Source organism: Nothobranchius furzeri, chromosome 17 (assembly GCF_043380555.1).
Source record: "Nothobranchius furzeri strain GRZ-AD chromosome 17, NfurGRZ-RIMD1, whole genome shotgun sequence".
Classification (NCBI taxonomy): domain Eukaryota; kingdom Metazoa; phylum Chordata; class Actinopteri; order Cyprinodontiformes; family Nothobranchiidae; genus Nothobranchius; species Nothobranchius furzeri.
Genome location: NC_091757.1, coordinates 22,572,204 through 22,598,942, shown reverse-complemented (window position 1 = coordinate 22,598,942; position 26,739 = coordinate 22,572,204). Strand labels below are relative to the sequence as shown.

At 43.5% G+C, this 26,739-nt stretch overlaps 1 protein-coding gene across 3 annotated transcripts in view; it reads left to right on the top strand.

The window, feature by feature from the left end:
- The window catches only part of ube2l3b (ubiquitin-conjugating enzyme E2L 3b), an 81,380-nt gene extending 59,223 nt beyond the window's left edge, over window positions 1-22,157 (top strand). For 2 of the 3 annotated variants that reach the window (XM_015976468.3, XM_054734599.2), the window contains exon 5: window positions 21,478-21,659. Coding sequence is in view for 1 of the 3 variants with exons in the window: in XM_015976469.3 (XP_015831955.1) it covers window positions 21,478-21,632 (155 nt within the window). In the remaining 2 variants the exon portion in view is untranslated. Of the gene's footprint in view, window positions 1-21,477 lie in introns of all 3 variants that reach the window. The other variant, XM_015976469.3, reaches the window with a different exon arrangement.
- Window positions 22,158-26,739: the final 4,582 nt, after the last annotated feature.

Here is a 26,739-nt window from a genome sequence, read left to right as displayed (position 1 = left end):
GTTAAGGGACGACTATTAACAATAGCCATAGCCTCATAGAACAAAGTTCTGAGTGATGAGTCATCCATTTTGTTGGGTACTTGAGCAACTGTAGCATCCAACACATTACGAATGGTCCTGATCTGGCGTTCCCAAATACCGCCTGCATGACTCGCTGAAGGAGCATTAAAAACAAACTCACATTGTTTGTCCATCAGAAATGCCTTAAGTTTATCATTACACTGGTTTCGAAGTTTTGAAAGCTCATTCTTTGCTCCAATAAAATTTGTGCCTTGGTCACAACGCAGCTGGCTAACTGCTCCTCTCAGACTGATAAAACTTCTCAGCGCATTAATAAAGGCATCTGTGGAAAGATCTGTTAGCATTTCAATATGGATAGCGCGTGAAGCCAAACATACCGTTTACATTCCTTCCGCCCATTTTTTTGTGACAAATGGCCCAAAACAATCCATGCCACAGTAAGTAAAGGGAGCTGAAGATTCTATTCGTTCCTCTGGGAGGTCGGCCATACGCTGTTCTTCTGTGGGACGCCTGAGTTTCCCACACAGAACACACTTGGCAATGAACTGGGCGACGAGTTTACTTCCATTAAGGATCCAAAAGCCATTCGCTCCGATTTCCATTAAGAGTCTGATTCCTGCCTTGATGACAAACTGCTGCATGGTAATGAGATGGGATTAATTTAACAACATGGCTTTCCTTTGGGAGAATGAGTGGATGTTTTACTTGTTGACTTAAAGTTGCCTTGGATAACCTGCCACCTACGACCATTTACCAATAAGGGATCAAGAGAGCTTAGAGGACTCGACTTTGGGAGACTTTCTCCCTTCTGAAGAAGCTGCAGCTCCTTTGAAAATGCCTTCTTCTGCACTAAGCCTACTACAGCTTCTGCTGCCTTTTGGTACTCCTCCACAGTAATGGAATCACTTTGGTGCACTCCTTTTGATCCAAGTTTCTTGATTCTAGCAACAACCTTATAAGTTTAAACCAGCTAGAAAATTGACTCAAGCTATCCAAAATTGCAATTTCTTTGGTGGTTAAAACTGACAAGGTTTTAACTTCTGGATCACCTACAACCAGCGCAACCAGGGGTTTCTGCAGCAAACATGGTTGTGGTTTCCACAAAAAACTAGGTCCAGATAACCAATTGGGGGATGAGATTTCTGAGGCACTAAGCCCTCTAGAGGCATGATCAGCTGGATTTTCTGCTGTTTCAGTGTAATGCCACTGAGTTACTTCTGTAGTTTCTCTGATGAAATGAACGTGATTAGCTACAAACACATGGAATCTCCTGGCTTCATTGTTTATGTAGGCTAATACTACCCGAGAATCTGACCAAAAGAGCTCGTTATCAATTTGCATCTGCAGTTCTGTTTTTAGCATCACACTTGACCCTAGGAACACTCATTACCTTCAGAGGTGTTACTCATGACTTTGCCATAACCAGGCAACAATGAACCTCTCCTTGACCATTTTTGAACCTTAGATAAGAACACACACTATATCCTATGCTGCTGGCATCTGCAAAATGGTGCAACGCAGTCCTCACAACGGTACCAAAGTTTGGAGGATGATAACATCTTGGTATCGCAATCCTTCTCAGGAACACAAGTTCTTCTTTCCATTGCTCCCACTGTGTGCTCAACCTCTGGAAGGGCATCATCACAGCCCACACCCCTAGTGCAAAGTTTCTGGAGGATACGTTTACCAACCAATACAAAGGGAGCTAAGAAACCTAAGGGATCAAAATGGAAGACACAACAGATAAGATGTGACGTTGAGTTGGAGCCTGATCCTTTACATCAACACCTATGCTGAGGACATCATTGCTGATTAACCACTGAAGCCCGAGTACACGCCCCTGTGCCTTAGAATCCAAGTTTAGCTCATGAGGTTCGACAGTCACTGCTCTTTCTGTGGTAGCTACACAAGATAAAACCTCTGAGATGTTAGAGTTAAACTTATGTAGGCATAACCCAGCCCTTTTACAGAGTTCTTGGGTTTGAAGGATGAGTTCCGTAGCCTCTTTGACTGACTAGTCAGACCATCATCTACATAAAAATCCCTGCTAATGAAAGTTGTTGCTAGGGGATATTCTGTTTCATGTTGCTGAGCTAGATACTTTAAAGGAGACATAACATGCTTTTAAGTTATTCCTTTTTACATCTAAATCCTTCAGTTGGGGTCTAAATACAGTGGAACTGCAGTTCTTTGGTCTGATTTCCTCATTATTGTTGCTCTACAGACCCTCATCTACCCCTGTTCTGAGGAGAGTCTTGAGAACGAGCCGTTTTGGGGTACTGTCTCTTTAAACTGGAGGAGGAGCTGTAAACTCCACCCCCCCTCCATAGTGCAGACCTGTACTCTCCTCCCCCAGTCGGACTTTGTAGTTCTATAGAGAAATCATTATTTAGCATAGCAGATTTAGCATAGCATATTAGCATTTTTAAAACATGTGGGGAGAGTAGTTCATCAAGCTGTTTCATGGCTGCTAACTCTCTCATGCATTTGTCTGTAGTCACTCACACACACCCGTCACGGCCGACGGAGGCGGAGGGACAAGCGAGCAGGCGCGCGCACACACACACACAAGGAATGCTGCTTGCTTATTTCTATAAAAATGTTGTAAAAAATGATACAGCTCATTAAAACAAATTAAGATCTCTATCTATATATATATATATACATACATAGAATTTTATAAGTAGTCTTATTTAATATTGGGTGTCTTAAGGCTGAAAATGGATAAAAAGCAGTTACATTTTAATTTAAAGATTTGAGATTCTAGTCAAAAATAAAGAACATTCCTCCAAGTGTTCTTTAATGTCATCATTATAATTCTAATGCTTACAACTTTGTTTTTATTGTCTGCAATGCGTAGCCTATATCTTTATTAAATGTGTTTAGCTGTAAAGTGGTAATTCTCTCTAATGTGTACAGAGAGGTGGACATCAGTGCTGCGGTGAAATTCCCAAGATCAGTCTGCTTTGCTAACAAATATAGTTAAATCTTACCTGCATTCTAAATAAATACCGTTAGGTGGAAACATGAGTAGGCATTGAGTTATTGATGAAATCCCTAACAGCCAGAATGGAAGAAGAGCATGCTGGGTCATCCTGGACCTGAGCCTGTTCTGTGTATTTACCTACAGGATGCAATAAATGTCTACAAGGCAATCAGTGATTTTTTTATTGTTTACATTAATATACAAATTTTCTAAGTATTAACCTCACAGCAAATAAGTAGAACAATATAATAAACAGGCTTTAGTAGTTAAACAGGCATTGTGCACACAGGTGCTTTGTGTCCCGGTGCTGGTGGTGTCTAGGTCTCAGAGTTCCTGTCCTCCTGCCGTCTTCTGTTGTCCTCAGGATACGGATTGATGTTTCCTGATGATGAGGGAGGGGCAGTATGTGGGCTTCAAACTGGTCCTGGATAACAGTGGGAGACCTCCGTTGTCTCTGAGACCAGAGGGTTGGTGAGATGCAGATCTTCTCTACCTCATCTAGAAACGGAGTTGGTTCAGGGAAAACTTTTCCAAAGACCAGTTCCATGATGTCATCGCCATATTCTGCAATGATAGACGATAACTTTAATGACATATTTTGTTTACAAGCAGCTTTAGGAAAGTTGTTTCTTTAGCTTTCATGTTTATAGTCACGTTTGTGTTTGTTCACAAGTTCACTTTGCTGCAGTGACTTCATATTCTTACAAATGTAATAAAATAGTGACACTAAAATTATACAAATGATTCCTTATGAAAGGAAGCTCATTAGAGAGCAGTGCAGACAGACTTACTACATGCTGCAGCTGTTTTTGTAGGCCAGCTGCTGCTGAATTTGGGGAAAGTTATTCTGCACACATCCAGATCAGATGGTCGATTACAGAAAATAATGTAATTCAATAATTTCTAAACAGACTAAACAAGTAAAACATCAAATAAATCACTCTGCTGTCATCAGACGGAGTGATTCAGGGGGTGAGGTGTTCTTAATGATGAGGGTGGCTGAGGTGTGTCATCACTCACTTTGGTCTGGTCCAGCTACCATCTCTTTACTGGTGGGTCTCCTTCCTCAGTAGGTGACGTGAAGCTCCAACATCTAAACGTTCTGTGTTCCTTAGAGGAGAAGAAAAGTAACATTAGCAAGCTGGCTAAATTATTTTTACTAGCATCTCAAGGACTTGGAGAAGCAGATCTTCACTTACCTAAACATCAGACCAGTTTGTCCCAGCTGAGCTCATCAGGGCGTTAGGCTGACAGCCTGTCAGTGAAACACGGCTCCAGACTTCTGGATGTGGACTCTAAAAAGCAAAGGAGCATTTTTACTTTTGTTTTAATTATTTTACAGCCGATTTTATCAGCTTTCCGATGCTCACGCTCATACAGATGGTGAGCTTTGCTGCGTCTGACTGATGCAGAGTTAGTTTTTATATCTGCAGTGAGACAAAAAACTAACCTCACTCCACTCAGAGATCGTTCTTTAAAACTCTATTAAATCCACTGTGTTGACGCACTTTAATGACTTTGTCACGCTGCATTTTAGCTGATATGGGACTTTATTTACTGGATGCTAAGATTACATCACACTCACGTAGAATAACACACAGGCTCTCTGCTGCTACAATCAGTGGGAGGTTATCATCTGGTGTAAAAGAAGGCGTTGATCAGAAATCACGTTTTATTCCACGAAAATCAGCCAAATCCACATTAATCTGGGTGCTAACTTTACTAGCATACTGTGCTAGCGATAGCAAGCCGGATGCTAACGCTTTAGTGCTGCTAATGCCCATAAATCTAAGGTAAAGTTTGTCGACATTTTAGAGTGATATGAAGCTTACCGCTCTGCTGCTGTGTCCCGGTGCTGCCACATTCAGATGGAAATGACTCCTTTTAGATAGATGAAGCCCTCAGTACTTACTAGCCTGGAGACAGAACGAACGAACCGCACGTGCGCACGCACGCACGCACACACACACACACACACAAACAAACACAAACACACTACTTTTTCTTCTGTGTTTTTTTTAGCAGTAGTGTCATCAGCTCCTGGGTTTAAATACTGCCACACCACCCTTCCTTAAAACGAGGAACAGTTTTGAGCTGTGTGTGGCTAAAATAACCAGACATTCTGCATTTTTCCAATAGGACTACAAAAAATCTTAGCGAGAAGAAAAAATGGCGGATTGGCTCTGTGTTTAGCCGAGGGCCATTACCATATTTGGTAGTTATCCTGACGAAATAAATTACTGATGTAATAGATAATGTGAAAAACTGAACGGGTGGACAAATATGCCCAAAACTTAATTATTAAATATCTAAATAGCAACTCCAGTGAATAATATAAGCCTTTTTGCTCACTTAGACACTTAAAATGTGAAACACACTGTGTTAATGGATAAAAAAGTGGGTTTTTCATGTTATGTCTCCTTTAAGTCCAATGTTAGCACACCCTGGTGAGGAGCCAGCACCAAAAATGCGATATTGTTTGGGCTGTTGATTTAACTGGCCTTTCTCCCACCAAAGGAACCTTAAGTAGTCTCTTAACTCAGCTGGAACATAGAACTGATGGAACATTCTTTTGATGTCACATATTATAGCTACTTCCTCTTTCCTAAAGCGACAAAGAACTCCTACAAGGGAGTTTATTAAATCTGGGCCTGTCAGCAGGGTGTCATTTAAGGAAATACCATTGTATTTAGCAGAACAGTCAAAAACTACTGTTAGTTTGTCTGGCTTTTTGGGATGGTAAACGCCGTGATGAGGAATATACCATGCAGTGGCCATTTCTGTTCCAGATGGTGCTTCGTCAGCATCTCCTCTCTGAATCATTTCTTCCACAGATGCCTTGTAATGCTCGTGATACTGTCCATCAGACTTCAGTTTCTTTGCTAGATGGTTAAGTCGAATTACAGCCAGCTGCTTGTTGTTCGGCAGTAGAGCAGGCTTACCTCCCTTAAAAGGTAAAGGCATTTCATAATGGCCATCCTCTTGTTTTATTATTTTCTCGGAAAGAAGCTGCACGAAATGAAAGTCATTTTGAGATACACGTTTGTCTTCATAAGTTTTCTCAATGAAGTCCATCTCTAAAGCCTTCAAAACATCAGTAGTTGCTGGAATTTCCTTCACAGCAACTCTGTGTACAAAACCACTGTGTCCTGTCCCGTCAAGATGAGGGTTTTTGACCCAATAATGCTCCAGCCAAGTCCTGCTGTTTGAGCAAATGGTTCTTCTTCAGTGCCAATGACAACTTCAAAAGGAGCCAATGCTGATGGATGGTCGCAACCAATTAACAAGCCAACCTCACAATCCTGAAGTGGTAGCATGTGATCAACTAGATGTTTCAAATGTGGCCACTGTAATGCAGTTTCTCCAGTAGGAATGTGAGACTTATCCACTGGTATAAAGTCTCTTGTATAGAGCTCCGGGAGTTGACATCACATCTCCCAGCATGCAACAGTTCAAATCGAAACGGCGCCATATTGGCAGGTAGAAGCCGGCAGCTGGACTATTTGTTATTGTCAGAAAACTCAATCAAACAGGAAATATGGTAGATTCCTGTTGTGCCCCAGGATGCAGAACAGACGCGGACGACATAAGGAATGAGCCATCTACAGGATTCCCCAAGATCCGGAGCGCCGCAAACGTTGGATCATTGTAATAAAACGCGCTAGTGACCGGGCTGAAATGAAGCTGTGGGATCCCGAGAGTAAAGGTTTTCACTTATGCAGCGACCGCTTCATATCAGGTACTTAAACCAACGTTTCCTCAACTGTGTATGGTATTTATTTTAAATGCTTTTATTACGATTCTTAGTGGGCTTCCTAAACTTATTTTGGCGTGGCTTTTTCTGTCTTATTACTCATAGCAGCAAGTAAACATCACGTAAAACGGTGCCTCGTGAGTTCTGCGTGCTGCCGTTTCCGTGTTTTATGATCACAGCAATTAACCGGCTAAGCTGTATTTAATTTTTAAGCAATGGTTGATCAATTGTCAGATCACACATAAAAGCACTTTGGATTGCTATTATCTGTCTCACCGGGACAGATCTCAGACAGATCCTGAGACGCTCCTGCCTGACATATTTATTTTATTCACGGAAAACAATCAGACTAGTGATTTCTCTTGGCGTTCAGTTTATACATTCAAACAGCACAGCACTCTATTTAAACTACTTACGTGTAAATCTGTTATTTGTCCATCCATCCATACATTGTCATCCGCTTATCCAGAGTCGGGTTGCGGGAGCAGTAGCGTTGAGAAGCCCAGACTTCCCTCTCCCCAGCCACCTGAGCCAGCTCCTCCGGGGAAATCCCAAGGGGTTCCTCGGCCAGGTCCGTAAGAAGTCCGCTCCGACAGCTTCTGGCGTTTTTAAAAAGTATCCCAGGGGCACGTAAGGGTCGGGGATGTTTAGTCTATTTAATTTCTGACTATATAAAACGATTTCCTTGGTTTTAAAATGTGAAGTAAACTCCGACGAAGTAAAATCCAAGCTGATCCCGTTCACGTTCATGGTTACGATCCGTGTTTGTTTAGCTTCTTTTACCTGCCAATATGGCGTCTACTAACTGAGAGTCACGTGGGGTCCGGAGCTCTATAGGCTTGTTGAAGGCGGATTGGGAATTCAGAACTGAACCCTCGAACTTGTAACCCATTGGCAATTTCACTAGAGATTACTGTATTGACAGTTGTCATGGTACTTAGCTTTAACTGTATCGGCTGAACTTTTACATTCAGCTTTGAAACCAAATCTGACAGAATGAAGCTCAAATCGCTTTGGGTGTTAAATAGCGCATAGGTAAGAACTTCCCGATGAGGCTCAACTGTGGCAGATACAAAAACTGGAACAATGCAAGAGGTAGATGAAGTATGCCTTGTTAGTGTATGAGACACAACTCTAGAAAGTTCGTCACCAGCATTGCTACTCACAATTGCTGAATCAGCACTAGAAAGCATAGCGACCTGCAAGTTTCTCTGTACATGTAAACAGGTAGGATGGCAACGACTGCACACACTGCATACATGTCTCCTTTTACAATTTTTTGCAATATGGCCTTTTCCCAGACATCCAAAACACAAATGATTATCTGAAATAAAACTTCTCCTTTCATTAATACTCGTTGCTGCAAAAACTGGACATTTAGCAACACCATGCATTTCTTCCTTGCAGATTATGCACTGTGGTTTAAATTGTGAACCCATGGAGCTTTTTTGGGTCAAAATCTTCATTTTATTAGTGCTATATTGAACACCTTAGCTTTTCTCACTCGATCGTCTAAGGATTTGGTTGTTTTAGCACTTAACAATGGAGAAGTAATGGGATTACACACTATTTTAGCTTCCCTTTGTAGGAAGTCTACAAACTTAACAAAGGTTGGATACTCCTTTGACTCATCCAGTTTATCTGTGATAACACGGCTCCATTCTCTCACAATCCAATCTGGTAATTTCCGAAGAAGTTTATGATTTTCCTCACAGTCATTTAAAACAGCTAAACCTTTAACATGAGAACTAGCCTCAACACATCCTTGAAGAAAATCCACAAATTCCCGTAAAGCCATAAGATCATTGGTTGGCATCTTTGGCCATTTCATTAACTTGTCCCAGTAAGCCTTCTGAATCGTGAATGAACCTCCATATCTTTCCTGCAGAACCTTCCAGGCCCCAAGGTATGCTTCATCAGAGTCATGATAAAAGAAACCATCCACAGCCTTCCGAGCTTCTCCTCCAAGATAGCTTTTTAGATAAAACATTTTCTCATTTGTTGGAATTGGCTTCTGATCATTTAGAGCCTCAAAGGTGACCTTCCAATCAACAAACTTGAAAACATCACCTGTGAACACAGTAGGTTCAGGCACAGGTAATCTATTCAAAGTAAGCAAGTTTGTAAGGTCTGCTGCTAAGCTAACTTGGTTCTGGCTTGTGGGGATTACAGCTGTACTTGTAGGCTGAAAAGGAATAGCATCTGGATTTAGAATTTGATGTTGTGACACTAGGGGGCGGCATTGGGTTCGAATTTCAGACTCACCATCATTACCATCAATGCTATTGTAAACCTTTACTCTTGCTGCTGCAACTTTAACTTCCTTATCTGCTTGTAATTGCTGCAGTTTGGTTCTCTCTTTCTCTAGCATTGATTTCATTTCTGCCAGCACTTGTGCCTCCTTGAGTTTTAACTCATTTTCTAATTAGCAAATCTTAGCTTGTTGCTCATTTACTTCCTGGACAGCTTTGGATTGCTCGAGTTTAGCTGCCAATTCAGCTTCTGCGTCAACACTTTTCTCTGATGAACAAGAAATTGATTGCTTACACGATTCGAGACCAACAGAAAAATCAGAGTGAACAGTTTCAGTTTCTGTGTTTCCGAATATTGACCCATATTCTTATTTATTTAGCACAATCCTCACCCTCTCCTTCTCAAGTACATCACTAAACAGGTTTACGTCTACCTTCCGTTTCTCAATTAGCGTGACAATTTCAGCTGTTAAAGTGATGCAGGCATCCGTTTTCTTTACAATTTCTGAAGATGTACCTTGATTGCGAAGAAGGGGATCATAGTGTTTATGCACCAGGGTCTCCTTTGCTTTAATAACTTTTAAGAGAACTTCTAAATCCTCAACAGAACAAAAAGTTTTTAATTTAGCTCTAGTTTCTTTTGCCACCGCCTTCCAGCTCGAGAGGAGCCAGTTGAAGTGGCTCAGACATCTGATTAGGATGCCTCCCTGGTGAGGTTTTCTGGGTACGTCCAACTGGGAGGAGGCCTAAAGGGAGACCCAGGACATATTGGAGGGACTGTCTCTCACCTGGACAGGGAACGCCTTGGGATTTCCCCGGAAGAGCTGGACCAAGTGGCTGGGGAGAGGGAGGTCTGGGCCTCTCGACCTAGGCTGCTTGCCCCACGACCCAACTCCGGATAAGCGGAAGAAAATGGATGGATGACGCGCGGAACCAGAGTATTTTTTGGAGGGGGGCACAAGGGGTACAAACAATAAACCTTGAGAGGAAACTGGCAAGAATAGGTCTTTCAATCATATCATCATGATGCTGCCGCCATGTTGGCAGCCTCCGAGTTCTTGTTGCTTTTTACTTCTACAACAGCGCACTCAGTCTTGGTCTTGCAGCTCATTTAATCTATTATTCATTTGATCGCTTATTTTCAACTATGGTAAGTCATTGCTGTGTTGTGAGGTGCAACAGCACAATGATTGCCAGGGACAAACGTGGTAAAGGGGTTAACCTCACTGTTTTCCTGCTTGGAGGCATAACCATGGAGACCAAATATCTGACATGACAACGTCTCGTCGACTTGCTTGGATCGCAGCTATTAGGCAACCAAACATCACCTTCCTCAGTATCTCAGTCTTAGTGTGAGAGTGTATTCTCTGCAATTTCATTCTGGTAAATTACTTTTTTTTAACTTCTTCTGACAATGACAATTTCGGTTGTTTTAGTAGAAAAATCAGCAAACGAAACGTACTTCTCATTTGGATGATCACTTGTGCTTACACCACGAAAAAGACAACTGAAAATGTCTGTTACACAGAACTACGGCGGCAACAAGTTGTCTTCGGTGCTCCGGTCTTAGCTCTTTTATCTGGATCCAAGTGTTCATGATGATTTTGTCCATAAACTGGTTCCTAGCTTCCCTATTTAATATATCCCTGTATATCCTGCATCCGTTTGGCAATTTTAACATGTTTAGTACTTTCTTTGCCCCAAATCTGCTTCTTCTGCTTCGATGTGTTGTTTATACAGTTTGTTTACACTCGAGAGGCCATCAACATGTGAAACCCAGAATGCAACGCATAGTCACGTGTGATCCCAAGCCCTATTAAAGCCTCCACTAACCTCACTTCCAAATATAAACTACTAGAAGCAATGACTTGTTTACACTGTACTGTACATATGTATTTATCTTGCTTTTATGAACTATTTTTAGGTTAAATAAATGAAAAATTGTCCCTTTGTGAACAGCATAATACTTTCTTTACTTTTTTCAACATAAAATCACCTTTTCTGCTAAGGCCTTGAAGTTAAAATTTTTGATGAAATCAGATTTTTTTGTGTTGCCGTTCACACTATGACTGAAATATGACATCAAACTCTCCAGTGTGAACGTTCCGCGGCATCAAAGCGACCTGCATGCGCAGAAGAGAAAAAGTTACTCTCGGAACCAGGAGCAGCGGAGTTGTTATGTGAAAGCTTATCAACAGAAGCAGGATTACACCTGTGTTAATTCTTCTGTTTTGGGCTGGAAACTGTTTTAAGAACTGGTAACTATTTTACTTCTTGTTGCCATCGTCATGCTGAATTATCATTCACCAAAAATTTTCTGGTATCAATTCATTCACGCGCTCTCACAGAGACCAGTGAAACGCTTCGCTGCAGCAGCACCTCTAGCTCCCGTTCTCATACTCTCCTGTATTTTTTATTCCTAAACCTGAAACAGGATATCCAGACAGACCCTTGAACCCCTCTGTCAGGGCTTCTCCTCAGGAACATCCACACACAACACTCACCTCCACTGACTCAGTGACATAGGAGACTGGTTTAATCCAACATGACCGTTCCGACTGCAGTCACGTTCAAAAACAACATATGTGTTGGAATTAGTACAACATATTAAAGTGACATCCATCGCGTTTGGAAAAATCTGATCTGTGCCGTTAAGACTGTCATAATTTAATCAGATATGGGTTGCATGTGGGGGTAAAAAGCAGATTTAATGGTCTTTTGCCTGTAGTGTGAACGTAGCCCAAGTGGCTACGACAAGCCAAAATATAATCAGAATTTGTCTAAGCACAATACTAGTACTTACACTTGTGTTAATCATAATCTAAGATGATTTTCATTGGTTAAAGGAACACATTTATTATCTTAAAATTGGGATATTCTCTGAAATTGTAAAGCCAGTTTGTTTTAGGAAAATAAACTTAAATTCAGGTGTGTGTGTGTGTGTGTGTGTGTGTGTGAGAGAGAGAGAGAGAGAGAGAGAGAGAGAGAGAGAGAGAGAGAGAGAGAGAGAGAGAGAGAGAGAGAGAGAGAGAGAGAGAGAGAGAGAGAGAGAGAGAGAGAGAGAGAGAGAGAGAGAGAGAGAGAGAGAGAGAGAGAGAGAGAGAGAGAGAGAGAGAGAGAGAGAGAGAGAGAGAGATTGATTTGCGGCCATCTTAAACGGATCCCTTGTCGGGAGCATAATAATAATAGTGCATTTTATTTCAAAACACCCAAGGTCACTTTAGAAGATAAAACACAATAAAATACAGTAAAATGCCAGAATAAATCAAACCAGTCATAAAAACAGATCAAACAAGTCACAAGTCATAAGCAGTTTTGAACAGAAGAATCTTGAGTCTGGATTTTAGAAGGGTGAGGCAGTCGATGTTTCTGATGTCTGGGGGGAGTGTATTCCAAAGACGGGGAGCAGAGCAGCTGAAAGCTCTGCTCCCCCATGGCAGTGAGGTGTGCAAAAGGGGCAACAAGATGGAGAGAAGAAGAGGATCTGCGTGAGCGTGATGGGGTAGCAATATTAATGAGGTCTGTTAAGTAGGGAGGAGAAAGATTATGTATTGCTTTGAAGTTGTGAAGGAGGATCTTGAAGGTGGACCTAAATTTAACTGGAAGCCAGTGGAGCTGCTGAAGAACAGGGGTGTGATATGGATAAAGAAAGGGGTTCCGGTGATAACACAGGCTGCTGAATTCTGGACCAGTAGCAGATTTAGAAGGAGTTTATTGGGGAGACCAAAAAGAAGTGAAAAGCAGTAGTCAAGACGGGAAGTGACAAGGCTGTGGACGAGAATGGCTGCAGCATGAGGGGTCAGGGAGGAGTGAAGATGATTTATGGATTGAAGATGGAAATAGGCTGACCGAGTTATGTTATTGATGTGGGCATGGAAAGACAGTGAACTGTCGATGATGACACCCAGACTCTTAACCTGCGGAGAGGGGTAGACTGTGGCACTGTCAATGTCTAAGGAATTGCTGTCAGTTTTGGAGATGGTGGATTTTGTATCAGTAAGAAGAATCTTGGTTTTATTGCCATTCAATTTGAGAACATTTGAGGTGAACCAAGATTTGATGTCAGAGAGGCAGTGGGTCAGGGATGAGGGCAGGAGAATGGAATTAGGTTTGCCTGACATATAGAGCTAGGTATCATCCGCAAAACAATGGAACCGGATGCCAAATTTGCGGAAGACATTACAGAGAGGGAGAAGGTATATTATGAAGAGAGGGGACCCCAGGACAGAGCCCTGGGTACACCTGAGGTGACTGGGGAGGTTTGTGCAGAAAAAGATTTTAACTGAATGAATTGAGTGCGGCCGGTGAAATAAGACTAAAACCAGTTGAGAGGAGTGTGAGTGACACCTAGAGAAGAAAGTCTATTGAGCAGGATGGGGTGAGAAATTGTGTTGAAAGCTGCACTTAGAACGAGAAGTATGAGAATGGAGATTAAACCAGAGTCAGCAGTAACGAGAAGGCCATTTGTGATTTTGATGAGGGCTGTTTCTGTACTGTGGTGGCGTCGGAAACCAGATAGGAAATGTTCAAAGAGGTTATTGCGAGAAAGATGTGTGTGTAGCTGTGATGCAATGTTTTTTTCAAAAACTTTGGAGATGAACTGAAGATGGGAGATAGGATGGAGGTTATTAAAACCATTGGGGTCTGCACCTATTTTATTTTTTCAGAATAGGAGAAGCTGCTGCTGATTATAAGGGGCAGGGTTTTAAAAAAGAAGCTTCCTCTTTGAGGAAGAGAAGTTGGGTCATGAACTGACACTAAAAAGAAGTGTTTTTATCTTTTCAGCTTGGTTTTGGTTAGCGGTCTGTTTAGTGACGTCTGCTTCGGGAGGTGCGTTCATGATGCAGTGTGTTCTGCTAGAGAGAGACGTCGTGCAGTCTGCCTCACAGAAATCTTGCGTCGCATAGTGTGCCACCTCTCTGGAGTTCTCACAGTGTGATATGAACAATCCTGTGTGATGGCCAAAAATCGCACAGTGTGATCCGGCCTTTAGACACAACTGCAGCCACCCATTCAGCTTTCAGTAAGCCCAGAAATTCCACCCAAACCCGGAATGACCCGAGCACAGAAAAATTTATAATGATCATAAAGCTGGGCTATATGGTGGCGCAGTGGTTAGCACTGTTGCCTCGCAGCATGAAGGTTGCAGGTTCAAAACTTGGCAGCGGCCTTTCTGAGTGGAGTTGTGTGTTCTCCCCATGCATGTGTGGGTTTCCTCCAGGTACTCCATTTTTCCCCCACAGATCACAACATGCCCTATAGGTTATCAATTGTAAGTTGCTTTGGATAAAAGCGTCTGCTAAATAAATAAACATAAACATAAAACTAAGACTAAAGTCTACAAGCAGATGAAAAGTCCCCACCATCCTGTTTATTTTGCATCCTGCAGCACTACGAATCAGAACCGCTGCAGATATGAGTCACATTCATCGACTTGTATATATATGGACAATGGGTTTCCATAGACTCCAATAATAAGTTTTTGAGGTAAAATGGGAGGTGGCCACCACCGCCATTTTGACGGTGTCACAGGTTCCGTCAAGCCCAGACAATTCCACAAAAGGGAAGAGAGGTGGAGCTCTAAGGCTGGGATCAACTGACGACACCCGGTCGAACTGAAGCTAATGTAGCTACAAGCTAACCTGAAGCTAACCCAAAGCTAATGCGGAGGTGGGAGCTAAGCTAACGGAGGTAGCAACCTAGTTACAACTGGATGTAACTGTGCGCAACACCAGAGCTTCTGATTCAGAGATACACCGGGCTGACTGCTGGGTAAAACCGGGTGGAACACAGAGGTCTCCCGAGAGCTCCACAAGCCGGCAGCCGCGCAGCAGACAAGCACCGCTGTGATCAGAGATGCGCAGAGCTGCCGCTGGGGAGAACCGGGTGAAAAATATCTGTTTCCATCCAAGAGCTCCACAAGCCGGCAGCCCGCAGACAAGCGCCGCTGCGATCAGAGATGCGCAGAGCTGCCGCTGGGGAGAACCGGGTGAAAAATATCTGTTTCCATCCAAGAGCTCCACAAGCCGGCAGCCCGCAGACAAGCGCCGCTGCGATCAGAGATGCGCAGAGCTGCCGCTGGGGAGAACCGGGTGGAAAACATCAGTTTCCATCCGAGAGCTCCACAAGCCGGCAGCCCGCAGACAAGCACCGTTGCGATCAGAGATGCGCAGAGCTACCACTGGGGAGAACCGGGTGGAAAACATCGGTTTCCATCCGAGAGCTCCACAAGCCGGCAGCCCGCAGACAAGCGCCGCTGCGATCAGAGATGCGCAGAGCTGCCGCCGGGGAGAACTGGGTGGAAAACATCGGTTTCCATCAAAGAGCTCCAGAAGGCGGCAGCCCGGAGACAAGTGCCGCTGCGATCAGAGCTGCCGCTGGGGAGAACCGGGTGGAAAACATTGGTTTCCATCCAAGAGCTCCACAAGCCAGCAGCCTGTGCAGCAGACAAGCACCGCTGCGATTAGAGATGCGTTGAGCTGCGGGGAGGGGACCATACCGATAGTCAGAACCCAGCTCCACCAACATGTTAAATTTCAACCCATTTTCTAAAATGCAGTGTTATGTTAAATGCACTGAGTTTTACCCTCCCTCCATCCATCCATCCATTTTCATCCGCTTATCCGGAGTCGGATCATGGGGGCAGCAGCCTAAGGCGAGAGGCCCAGACTTCCCTCTCCCCAGCCACTTGGGCCAGCTCCTCTGGGGGAATCCCAAGGCGTTTGCTGGCCAGGTGAGAGACATAGTCTCTCCACCGTGTCCTGGGTCTACCTTTAGGTCTCCTCCCGGTTGGATGTGCCCGGAAAACCTCACCAGGGAGGCATCCAGGAGGCTTCCTGACTAGATGCCCAAGCCACCTCAACTGGCTCCTCTCAATGTGGAGGTGCAGCGGGTCTACTCCGAGCCCCTCCCGAATGACCGAGCTTCTCACCCTATCTTCGGAGAAAACTAATTTCGGCCACTTGTATCCACGATCTCGTTCGTTCAGTCACTACCCAAAGCTCATGACCATAGTTGAGGGTAGGAACGTAGATCGACCGGAAAATCAAGAGCTTTGCCTTCTTACTCAGCTCTCTCTTCACCACGACAGTAGGGTACAACACCCGCATCACTGCAGATGCAGCACCAATCCGCCTATCGATTTCATGCCCCAGTTTTCCCTCACTCGTGAACAAGACCCCGAGATACTTAAACTCCTCTGCTTGGGGCAGGACCTCATCCTTGACCCAGAGAAGGCATTCTACCCTTTTCCGAATCAAGACCATGGTCTCAGATTTAGAGGAGCTGATTCTCATCCCAGCTGCTTCACACTCGGCTGCGAACCGCTCCAGCGAAAGCTGAAGATGACGTTCTGATGAAGCCAACAGGACCACATCATCTGCAAAAAGTAGAGACCTGATCTTCAGGCCACCAAAACGGATGCCCTCCACACCTTGGCTGCGCCTAGAAATCCTGTCCATAAAGGTTATGAACAGAATCGGTGACAAAGGACAGCCTTGGCAGAGTCCAACTCTCGCTGGGAACGAGCCCGACTTACTGCCGGCAATGCAGACCAAGCTCTGACACCGGTCATACAGGGACCTAACAGCCCGTATCAGAGGGCCTGGTACCCCATACTCCCGGACTACCCCCCAAAGGGCCCCCCGAGGGACGCGGTCAAATGCCTTCTCCAAATCCACAAAACAAATGTAGACTGGTTGGGCAAATTCCTATGCACCCTCCAGGATCCCCCTAAGGGTATAGAGCTGGTCCAGTGTTCCACAACCAGGACGACAACCACATTGCTCCTCCTGAATCTGAGGTTCAACAATCCGATGGACCATCCTCTCCAGACGCCCTGAATATACCTTACCAGGAAGGCTTAGGAGTGTGATCCCCCTGTCGTTGGAACACACCCTGCGGCCCCCCTTTTTAAATAAGAGGGCCACCACCCCGGTCTGCCAGTCCAGTGGGACTGCCCTTGATGTCCACGGGATATTGCAGAGCCACGTCAGCCAACACAGCCCCACAACATCCAGAGCCTTAAGGAACTCTGGGCGGATCTCATCCACCCCCGGAGCCTTGCCACAGAGGAGCTTTTTAACCACCTCAGTGACCTCAGCACCAGAGATTTTAGAGGCCAACCCAAAGTCCCCAGACTCTGCTTCTTCACTGGAAGACATGTCGGTGGGATTGAGGAGGTCTTTGAAGTATTCTGCCCACCGATCCACAATGTCCTGAGTAGAGGTCAGCAACATACCGTCCCCACTATAGATAGTGTTGGTAGCGCACTGCTTTCCCCCTCTGAGGCGCCGGATGGTGGACCAGAATCTCCTCGAAGCCGTACGGAAGTCTTGCTCCATGGTCTCACCGAACTCCTCCCTTGCCCGTGTTTTTGCCCTGGCGACCACCCGAGCCGTGTTCCGCTTGGACTGCCAGTACCCGTCAGTTGCCTCTGGAGTCCCACAGGCCAAAAAGACCTGATAGGACTCTTTCTTCAGCTTGACAGCATCCCTAACTACCGGTGTCCACTAGCGGGTTCGGGGGTTGCCACCACAGGCACAAACCATCCTGTGACCACAGCTCCAGTCGGCCGCCTCAATAATGGAGGCACGGAACAGGGTCCATTCAGACTCAATGTCCCCCACCTCCCCCGGAACATTTTGGAAGTTCTGTCGGAGGTGGGAATTGATGCTCCTTCTGACAGGATACTCTGCCAGACGTTCCCAGCAGAGCCTTGCGATACGTTTAGGCCTGCCTGGTCTGACCGGCATCCTCCCCACCATCTGAGCCAACTCACCACCAGGTAGTGGTCAGTTGACAGCTCCGCCCCTCTGTTCACCCGAGTGTCCAAGACATGCAGCCGCAGGTCAGATGAAACAACAACAAAGTCGATCATCGAGCTGCAGCCTAAGGTATCCTGGTGCCAAGAGAACATATGGACACCTTTATGTCTGAACATGGTGTTCATTATGGACAATCCATGACTTGCACAGAAGTCCAATAACAAAACACTCGAATTCAGATCGGGGGGGGGCCGTTCCTCCCAACCACACCTCTCCAGGTCTCACTGTCATTTCCCACGTGAGCGTTAAAGTCCCCAGCAGAATGAGGGAGTCACCAGAAGGAGCGCTTTCCAGCACCCCCTCTAAGGTCTCCAAAAAGGGTGGGTAGTCTGAACTGTAGTTTGGTCCATAAGCACAGACCACAGTCAGAACCCGTCCCCCCACACTTAGGCGGAGAGAGGCTACCCTCTCATTCGCTGGGGTAAACCCCAACTTACAGGCATCAAGATGGGGGGCAACTAGTATGCCCACCCCTGCTTGGCGCCTCTCAGTGGGAGCAACTCCAGAGTGGTAGAAAGTCCAACCCCTCTTAAGAAAACTAAGGGTTTTACCTTATGACATTTAAATGTCATTGTTAAACAGTACATGTTAAAATCTAAGCTCAGCAAGTGCAAGAGCGGCTGTGATCTAAAATACATAAATATAATTTTACTTACTGAAAAAAATGAAGTGGAGACTCCTTGGACGCTCTATTAGTGCAATTAATACCACAGCAAGTCATTTTGCCCAACAATTGCACAAATAATATCCAAAAAAGAATGCACAAATGGCACATCTAATGGTCTAAGTTGAGAGAATGAAACTCGCGGAACAGTTTTAAGGCGAGGCCGAGGCTCAGGCTGAGGCCTTTCCACGTAGCTAGCTCCACAGTCACATGGGTCTGATGCTCATTAATTAGTCAGAATTTTAGGTTTTTAACCCTTTGATGCATGAATTATGAAATCTTCAACCATGATTTTTTTTAACAATTGTTTTCATATGTCTTTAGGTGTGAATGAAACAAATTTCAACCAATATTTTTTGTAAAATTTTATAACTTATATAGACAGTATATATATATATGTATATATATATATATATATATATATATATATATATACTTTAGTGGTGGGCATAGATTAATTTTTTTTAATCTAGATTAATCTCACTGTAATCTTGGAATTAATCTAGATTAAAATGGCTCATTCAAATTCTGCCAAAGGCATATGTGTGTGCTACCTAGATAATGAATAAAAGCAAGTCTTTGAGAATGGAGGCGTATTTCTTGTTTCAATAATGCATCACTGATAAAGCAGTTTTACTACGATAACTGATGATGAAAATAAATAATGATCAATAAGTATTTGTGTTTAATAGCTGTTTATCCAGTTCAACAAATTCTGCACTGTAGGTCTACAGAATAGGTCATGATTAACTATTTACAGTCAGTAGCATTTGGTCAATCAGTCCAAGCTCTATTTCTCCTTCTTCCACCAGTCACTCAAGCAGACCAGCTTGTTCACATTGTCTGGTGACAAAGTAGATCTTCTCTTCTGCACAATATGGCCTGCTAAAGAAAAAAAAAAATATATATATATATATATATATATACATACACACACACACACACATACCTACACATAGACATACATACATACACACACACAAACTATCTGGCCTGGGGAGGGGGTTAAATTTCTGGGGTGCCCTTCCAATGCCCCCCTTTAGTTTGCATGTAGGATCGCCTCTGGTGAATGGGAGCGAGAGCTGGAAATGATGCCACAGCTCACCTGTATGAGCAGAAGCTAACTGTTGCTGTTGTTGTCTCTGAAAACGGCAAGGGGAGTTATCCTAGCTCAACTTTTCTAAACAAATATAAAAATTTTATGAGTAAAACGTTTATTATTACAGGTGAATTTGAGTCGAAGCCACATGAACAACGACCTGTAGAAACAATTTATCACTTTATCACAATAAACAGCTGCTAAAAGAGCTAAACTTAGTTGGAAGCCGCACCCGTCTGAGAAAGTCTTGTCTCGGTTTTCTCACATCCGAGTGCTGCTTCGGCCGCGGACGGTGAAGTGTGGCCCGGGGAAAGCCCGGCTGGAAATGTCGGAGGTAAACAAAACAAAATAAAAAGAATGAAAGTCGGATTTATGGATTAAACTCTGGTGAAAGTACATAAATTATTTACTTGTCCCGCGCGATGAGAAGGGAGAAGCGCTGCTGGTGGCGAAGGTGCGACTGTTCGGCTGCATGGGGAACATTAAACTCCGCGAGCCTGGCGTCCGTCCATATGTACGATGATCCGCGCCGAGTATACATCCGCGCCAACCAGGTATCCATCCGCGCAATGTGAAAGTCATCATAGCTTATAGACCCAGATCCCAACCCAACTTTGAGAATAGATTAACGGCGTCATTCTTTTTATCGCGCGATAAGAGTCTGGCTTTGCCGCAGTGCGTTAACGCCGATAACGGCCCACCCCTAATATATATATATATATATATATATATATATATATATATATATATATATATATATATGAACTAGTTCGTTTTTAGAACAGTGAATGTAGTTCAAAAAATTTTATATCATGAACTAGTTTGTTTTCAAATGTATGAACTGAACTTTGAACTAAAATGAACTTTCCCGACACTGACATTGACAGTACATAATGTTGTGTTGAGAGGGTGACTGTTCGTGTGTGTGTGTGTGTGTGTGTGTGTGTGTGTGTGTGTGTGTGTGTGTGTGTGTGTGAGAGAGAGAGAGAGAGAACTGATGGGAACTTAATCTTTTAATATTTAATTGGTATTATTAAAGAAAAATATAATGTCTGATTATAAAGTAGATAAAAATAAAAGGTCTTGAATTTTTGGTACCATTTTATTGTTGCTGTTGTTTTGTCATGGTGGTCTTAAATTTCATGCATAAAGGTCCTAAATTTTACTTCCTGAACCCTGCAAGAAACGAGGATGGAGACCACTGCTTGTAGTGGTGTGCTGCATTCATTTACAATCAGACTTTTGAATTTCACTTAGAAAATGTCATCTTACATTTGATTTTGTTGTTTATATGTTTTATATTTAATGTTTTAATTGTTTATATATTTTACGTTTTTGTTGACCCCACAAGGGGTGGCCAGCCTTTCTGGAGGGGTGGCCTGTGCCCCCCAGACCCCCCTCTGGCCCTGCCCCTGATGGATGATGGATGGAGGTCTGAAGTGTTGTGTTAAAATTATTATTTTTAGCATATTTTCAGTTCCATTGTGTTGCTACCAGATGTACAGTATGAGCAGTCAAGCTGCATCCGAGCACTTGGTTCTTCAGTGTGAAAAGATGACTCGTTAGCTAGGCTCTGCGAGGAAGTTGTACAGTTAGAGATGGAGCTGAATGCTACAAAGGAAAAAGTTGCACAGCGTCCACCCGGCTTTATGTGTCACTAAGATAAATGTCAGTGCAAATTGACAACAGTTAGAGGAGAAGCAGGTTGGTCAGCATGTGTTCATTAATGGTATGTAGATGGGTTAGGGTTAGAATAAATTCTAATAAGTTACAATTATTTAGATCCCATCCATGTGGAACTTAAAGGTATCTTTTGAAATGACACACACACCAGACGTATGCTGTGTGTTTAATAAAATATGTTTTTGTCTTCCAGTTATTCAGTCCCTCATCGCTCTGGTGAACGACCCTCAGCCAGAACACCCCCTGAGGGCAGACATAGCAGAAGAATACTCAAAGGACCGTAAAAAATTCTTGAAGAATGCCGAAGAGTTTACAAAGAAACACGGAGAAAAGCGACCAATGGACTGATCATGTGACAAGACCATAGCCCTTTCTGTTTTTTCCTTTCCCTTCCTGCTCTCCCATGCCCATAACTGACTCCCTCACTCTCCTCCCCTTTTCCTCCCTACGCCGTTTCTCTTTGCAGCCCTGGAGCTGCCCACCTGAAGGCAGGTTGTGACAGCCAAAGGTCCGCGCTCCATCCTGGATTCTGTGTGGATCAGGCAGCCTCTGCTCCCTCCTTTTTCTCAGCTACAAATCTTCAGGCCTTCTCTAACTTTTTACTCTTTCTTAAAGTGAAAATGGAAAAAGACGCTGCAGAAATAAAATGCTCACTATGGCTTAGGTGAAAACATTCAAAGTGATGTATTTTCTTTTAGCTGTTTCTTTTAAACAGTTCTTTATAAATCTCATGTATGCATTTTCTTTCTTTTCCCATAAAACAGTCATTTTGAAAATGAAATCAGTATAGCAGGAGAAAACCTGTAGCTCAAATGTTTATCTCCACTCCTTTGTAGAATTGCACTGCAAATAAAAGCATTTGTTTTCCACCAATCACTCCAAATATATCAGCTCCAAGTAGCGTCCAATCCCCAGTTTTATAAGAGGTTCTTGACAGACTTGTGTTATGGATGACTTTAAGATTGAGCTGTTCTGTATGAAAGACACTACTGTTTTTCCTAATAATTACTATCTCCTGTTAATGTTTAATGAGGACTTGTAATCAAATTTGCTGACAAGATGGTGTTTGAATTGATTTAAATATTTGATGTGTATCCTTTCTCCCACTGCTGGGCTCTACACTATAAACTCCATTCGTGTTGGAGTGTTGCTGCAGATTAGCTACCCTTCTGAGAAGATTAGAACCTGTTTGGTGGGTTTGAAGCTTGAGAGGAACAACTCATCTTCAGTCCAGCTTCACTGCTGGAGACAGTCTTTCGAGCACAAACCAGTAAGGCAACTGGGAGGGTGCTGGTTCACTAGGGAGAAGTCCAGTCATGACCAATCTACTCTGTAACAACGATCTAATCTGGTTCCAGTTTTGTTTCAAAATAAATGTGGCTAACCATTTTCCTCCCTGTCTGACCTTCTCACATTAGCTAAATGCACGCTACCAGGCAAAGTGAGGGGACACAAACATCTAAGAGAAAACACTCTGACTTTGTCCGTGGTAAACAACTGTTGGATTCACTCAGCCACTACTCTACAGCAGTGGTTCCTATCAGGGGTCTGCAAACCTCCAAGAGCCTCACTTAAGTTCACTGGAAGTCCTCACAATTTAGTCTGTGCTGAAAATGTGAGGTTATCAAAATTGTAAACATTATGTTTATAAAATCCCAATAACACAATTGAATGTAAAATAAGGAGAATAAACACAAAACCTCCAGCTGCTATTTGTTTTTGCAGATACAGTGGATGTGTTACATTCCCAGTCTAGGAAGTGGATGCAAGCAGACAACTACAGAGAAGAGACCAGACAAGACGTGTGCGTGTGTGTGTGTGTGTGTGTGTGTGTGTGTGTGTGTGTGTGTGCGCTCCATGTAAGCAATAAAAAGACTTAGAAAACTTAAAAAATCAAATTCTAAATTAAAAATACTTGAAAAGAAATTGTAAATTAATTTAAAGTTGCAGGCAGAGCTGTTCAGCCCTCGCATCTCAATTCCACTCTGGCCTACCTCAACCCCTGTAACAACAGACACTGCGAATAGTCACCTCATCCACATCTCACCCCAACTCAGCATCTTCCCCCAGCCTGTCAATAAACTGCATGTGTGGGGATCTGGGCGGGGGACCTTGGGGATTAGGTCCTGACATGTATGCTGCCAGGAAGAAGGCGGGAACATGCGACAGCACCTGGCCCAGGTGCACCATGGCTCCTCTGAAATAATAATTCTGTCCACGGGGGAGGGGGATGACCCAACCTTACCTGGATGTCTTATATCTTATATGTTCTGGAAGTTGTGCAATTGTAGGGAAGGGAGTAGATATTCTGCTGGGTTGGTGCCCTCGGACTCCTTGGGGCTCTGCGAGCTGGTGTAGGCCAGACGATGCCTGCACTCCAGGCAGGCACCAGAGTGAATAGGGTGTGTATGGGGAGCGTGAGTGGGTGTCTAGCGTTCATTTTTGTGAGTCTTACGTTGTACGTGTATGTGTGAGCATGAGGGAGGGAGGGAGGGTGCTAGTTTAGAAGATGCTCTCTGAAGAGCAGGGTCTTCAGGAGTTTCTTGAAAATTGAAAAGGAAGCTCCTGTTCTGGTAGTGCTTGGAAGGTCATTCCACATTTGTGGAACGATGCATGAGAAGAGTCTGGATTGTCCTGAGCGTGGTGTAGGCACTGCTAGCCGACCATCCTGTGATGACTGGAGCGGCCGGGCCGAGACGTAAGCCTTAGCAAGAGGATTCAGGTAGATGGGAGCCGTACCATCTCGGTCTTTGTATGCTAGTGTTAGCAATTTGAATTTGATGCATGCTGCTAGCGGTAGCCAGTGGAGCTCAATGAACAGAGGGGTGACGTGTGCTCTTTTTGGCTGATTGAAGACCAGACGTGCTGCTGCATTCTGGACCATTTGAAGAGGTCTCACAGTACATCCTGGAAGACCAGTTAGAAGGGCGTTGCAGTAATCGAGGCGGGAGATGACAGTAGATTGCACCAGGAGCTGGGTGGCATGTTGTGTTAGGTATGGTCTGATCTTTCGTATGTTATACAGCGCAAAGTGGCATGAACGAGCAACAGAGGCAACATGATCTTTAAAGGTCAGGTGTTCATCAATCACAACACCCAGATTTCGAACTGCCTTTGAAGGAGCCAGAGATAGGAAGTCATTCTGGATTGAGATATTGTGCTGTATGGATGGTTTTGCTGGGATGAGAAGTAGTTCAGTTTTAGAGAGGTTGAGTTGGAGATGGTGGGATTTCATCCATTTTGATCTGTCAGTGAGACAGTTTGATATTCGTGCTGAGATAGTGTGGTCGTCCGGTGGAAATGACAGCTAGAGCTGGGTGTCGTCTGCATAGCAGTGGTAGGAGAAGCCATGTGATCGAATGGTCTCACCCAATGAGGTGGTGTATGTGGCAAAGAGAAGAGGTCCTAGTACAGAGCCCTGGGGGACTCCTGTGGCAAAATGGTGCACGGTAGAGGATTGTCCAAGCCAAGATACACTGAATGATCGTCCTGTGAGGTACGATTCAAACCAGGCGTGTGGTTTCTCTGTGATGCCCATGCTAGAGAGTGTGGACAAAAGGAAGCCATGGTTGACAGTGTCAAATGCAGCTGATAAGTTGAGCAGGATAAGCACTGAGGATTTGGCAGTCGCTCTAGCTTCTTTTAAGGATTCCGTCACTGCTAACAGAGCAGTTTCAGTGGAGTGGCCCTATCAGGAAGTTCTGATAACATCGCATTCACACATAGGCACCATATACTACATCTACTCCATCTAGATTCATCCATCACAGTAAATATTAGTTAACTTCTCATGTTTTAATTGTTTGGGAAATAAAGTCTTACTTTTACAAACCTGACACTTTCCTTGAACCAAAACAAAGTGTTTACAATCCCTGAATAAAACAAAGAATCATAGAATCTTCTGATTAAACACACAAAGACCAAGCAGGTTGATATTCTATATTTATATAGAGTATCACAGCTTATTGGTCATAAGTAGAGGTAATATATTGAGCTCTTAAAGCACTCAATTTACCAAATCCTACATATTGGCGAATTCCGGCCAGATGTATTAAAATTGTCCACTTCATGTTGGTTCTGATTCATTAATTCTTCAAAAAACTATTATTTTCTGTCTGGGTGGAAAACGAGGGCAATCTCATTATTCGCCACCAGGGGACGCTGCCCCTACCTATTTCACAACCAGGGAGACTCCCGTCCCCACCACCAGGGGTGCTACTCTCCTTTGTCACTCAAATTCTGTGTGTCGATAAGAAAGCTACAGCTAAAACTGCAAGAGATTAACTGTTTGTTGATATTGAAAGGTAAATACATTTAAACGTGTGATTTTGTCACATCCTTTAAGTGATTGTGCCACTGTTGGTAAAGCTTGTGTTACATGAGACAGGAAACGCTGATCTCCACTTAGCGCAGAAGTTACTTGCTAATCCAGCCTGATCAAACTGGTAATTGTTTGAATGCTGCAAAGTATTCAAACTATAGTGATCCTGTTTCTCTTTATAGTCGGTTTATTATTATTCTGCTTCCGTACTTTTTTTGCATTTAACTACTTCCACAATTCTTCAACTATTCACACAATTTTGGTATCAAAACGTTCAGCTCGTTCAGCTTATGCTGGCAATGACTTTTGTTATTAAAATATTTTATACTTTCTGAGATATTCAGCTTTTTCTGCGATTTTTGGTTCCATTGAAATGAATGGGATTGCTCAATTTTCAGCTAAATCCTATCACTTTTTTGAACTCTTACTCTTATAGGTTAACTTTAACCGAGATACTTCATTCAAGTTTCAACAAACTCCCAAGACTTTCAGCTATTACTGGTTAAAAATCCTTTACATAACTATTACAGTTTTTCTAAAATCGCAGGTAGAAGTTGAGGTACGGCTTGAGATTTTCAGAAAAAATCTCAAAAATTATAATGGGCAGAGATAGGAGCAATGACCCTCCTTTGCTCCATTTCTGGCATTGTCCTGAGAAAACCGTAAGTCAGATTGGAATGAGACACACGCTGGCTTGCAGCTAACAGATATACCTTCGTTTTGAGCTATAAATCATGAATGTACTCCAAAGATTGTGGTCGTACGGTTCATTTGTTTGAGAATATTTAAATAAAAAAAAAGCTTCCCACCACTCTAAACTGAAAATTCCGCACTCTAACTTTTGACCTTCACATTTTCTGGAAACAACTCTTCCAACACCCAGACCGTTTGGAGTACCGAAACAAATTATATCTCAAAAAGTAGGAATTTTTGTCAGCCTTTCAGAATGGGTTTCATTTTATCTGTAAGTGATACGGTTCTTTCTCTAAAAGCCTCTGAAGGAGGAGAGAACCTGATTCTGTCTCATTGAAACCCATGTTAAAGGAACCGGTCAGCTTCAGACAGCTAAAATGTTCTCGTCATAGCTTCTCTAGACAGTTCATGGTAGGCACATAAAAATTCACACAGATGACC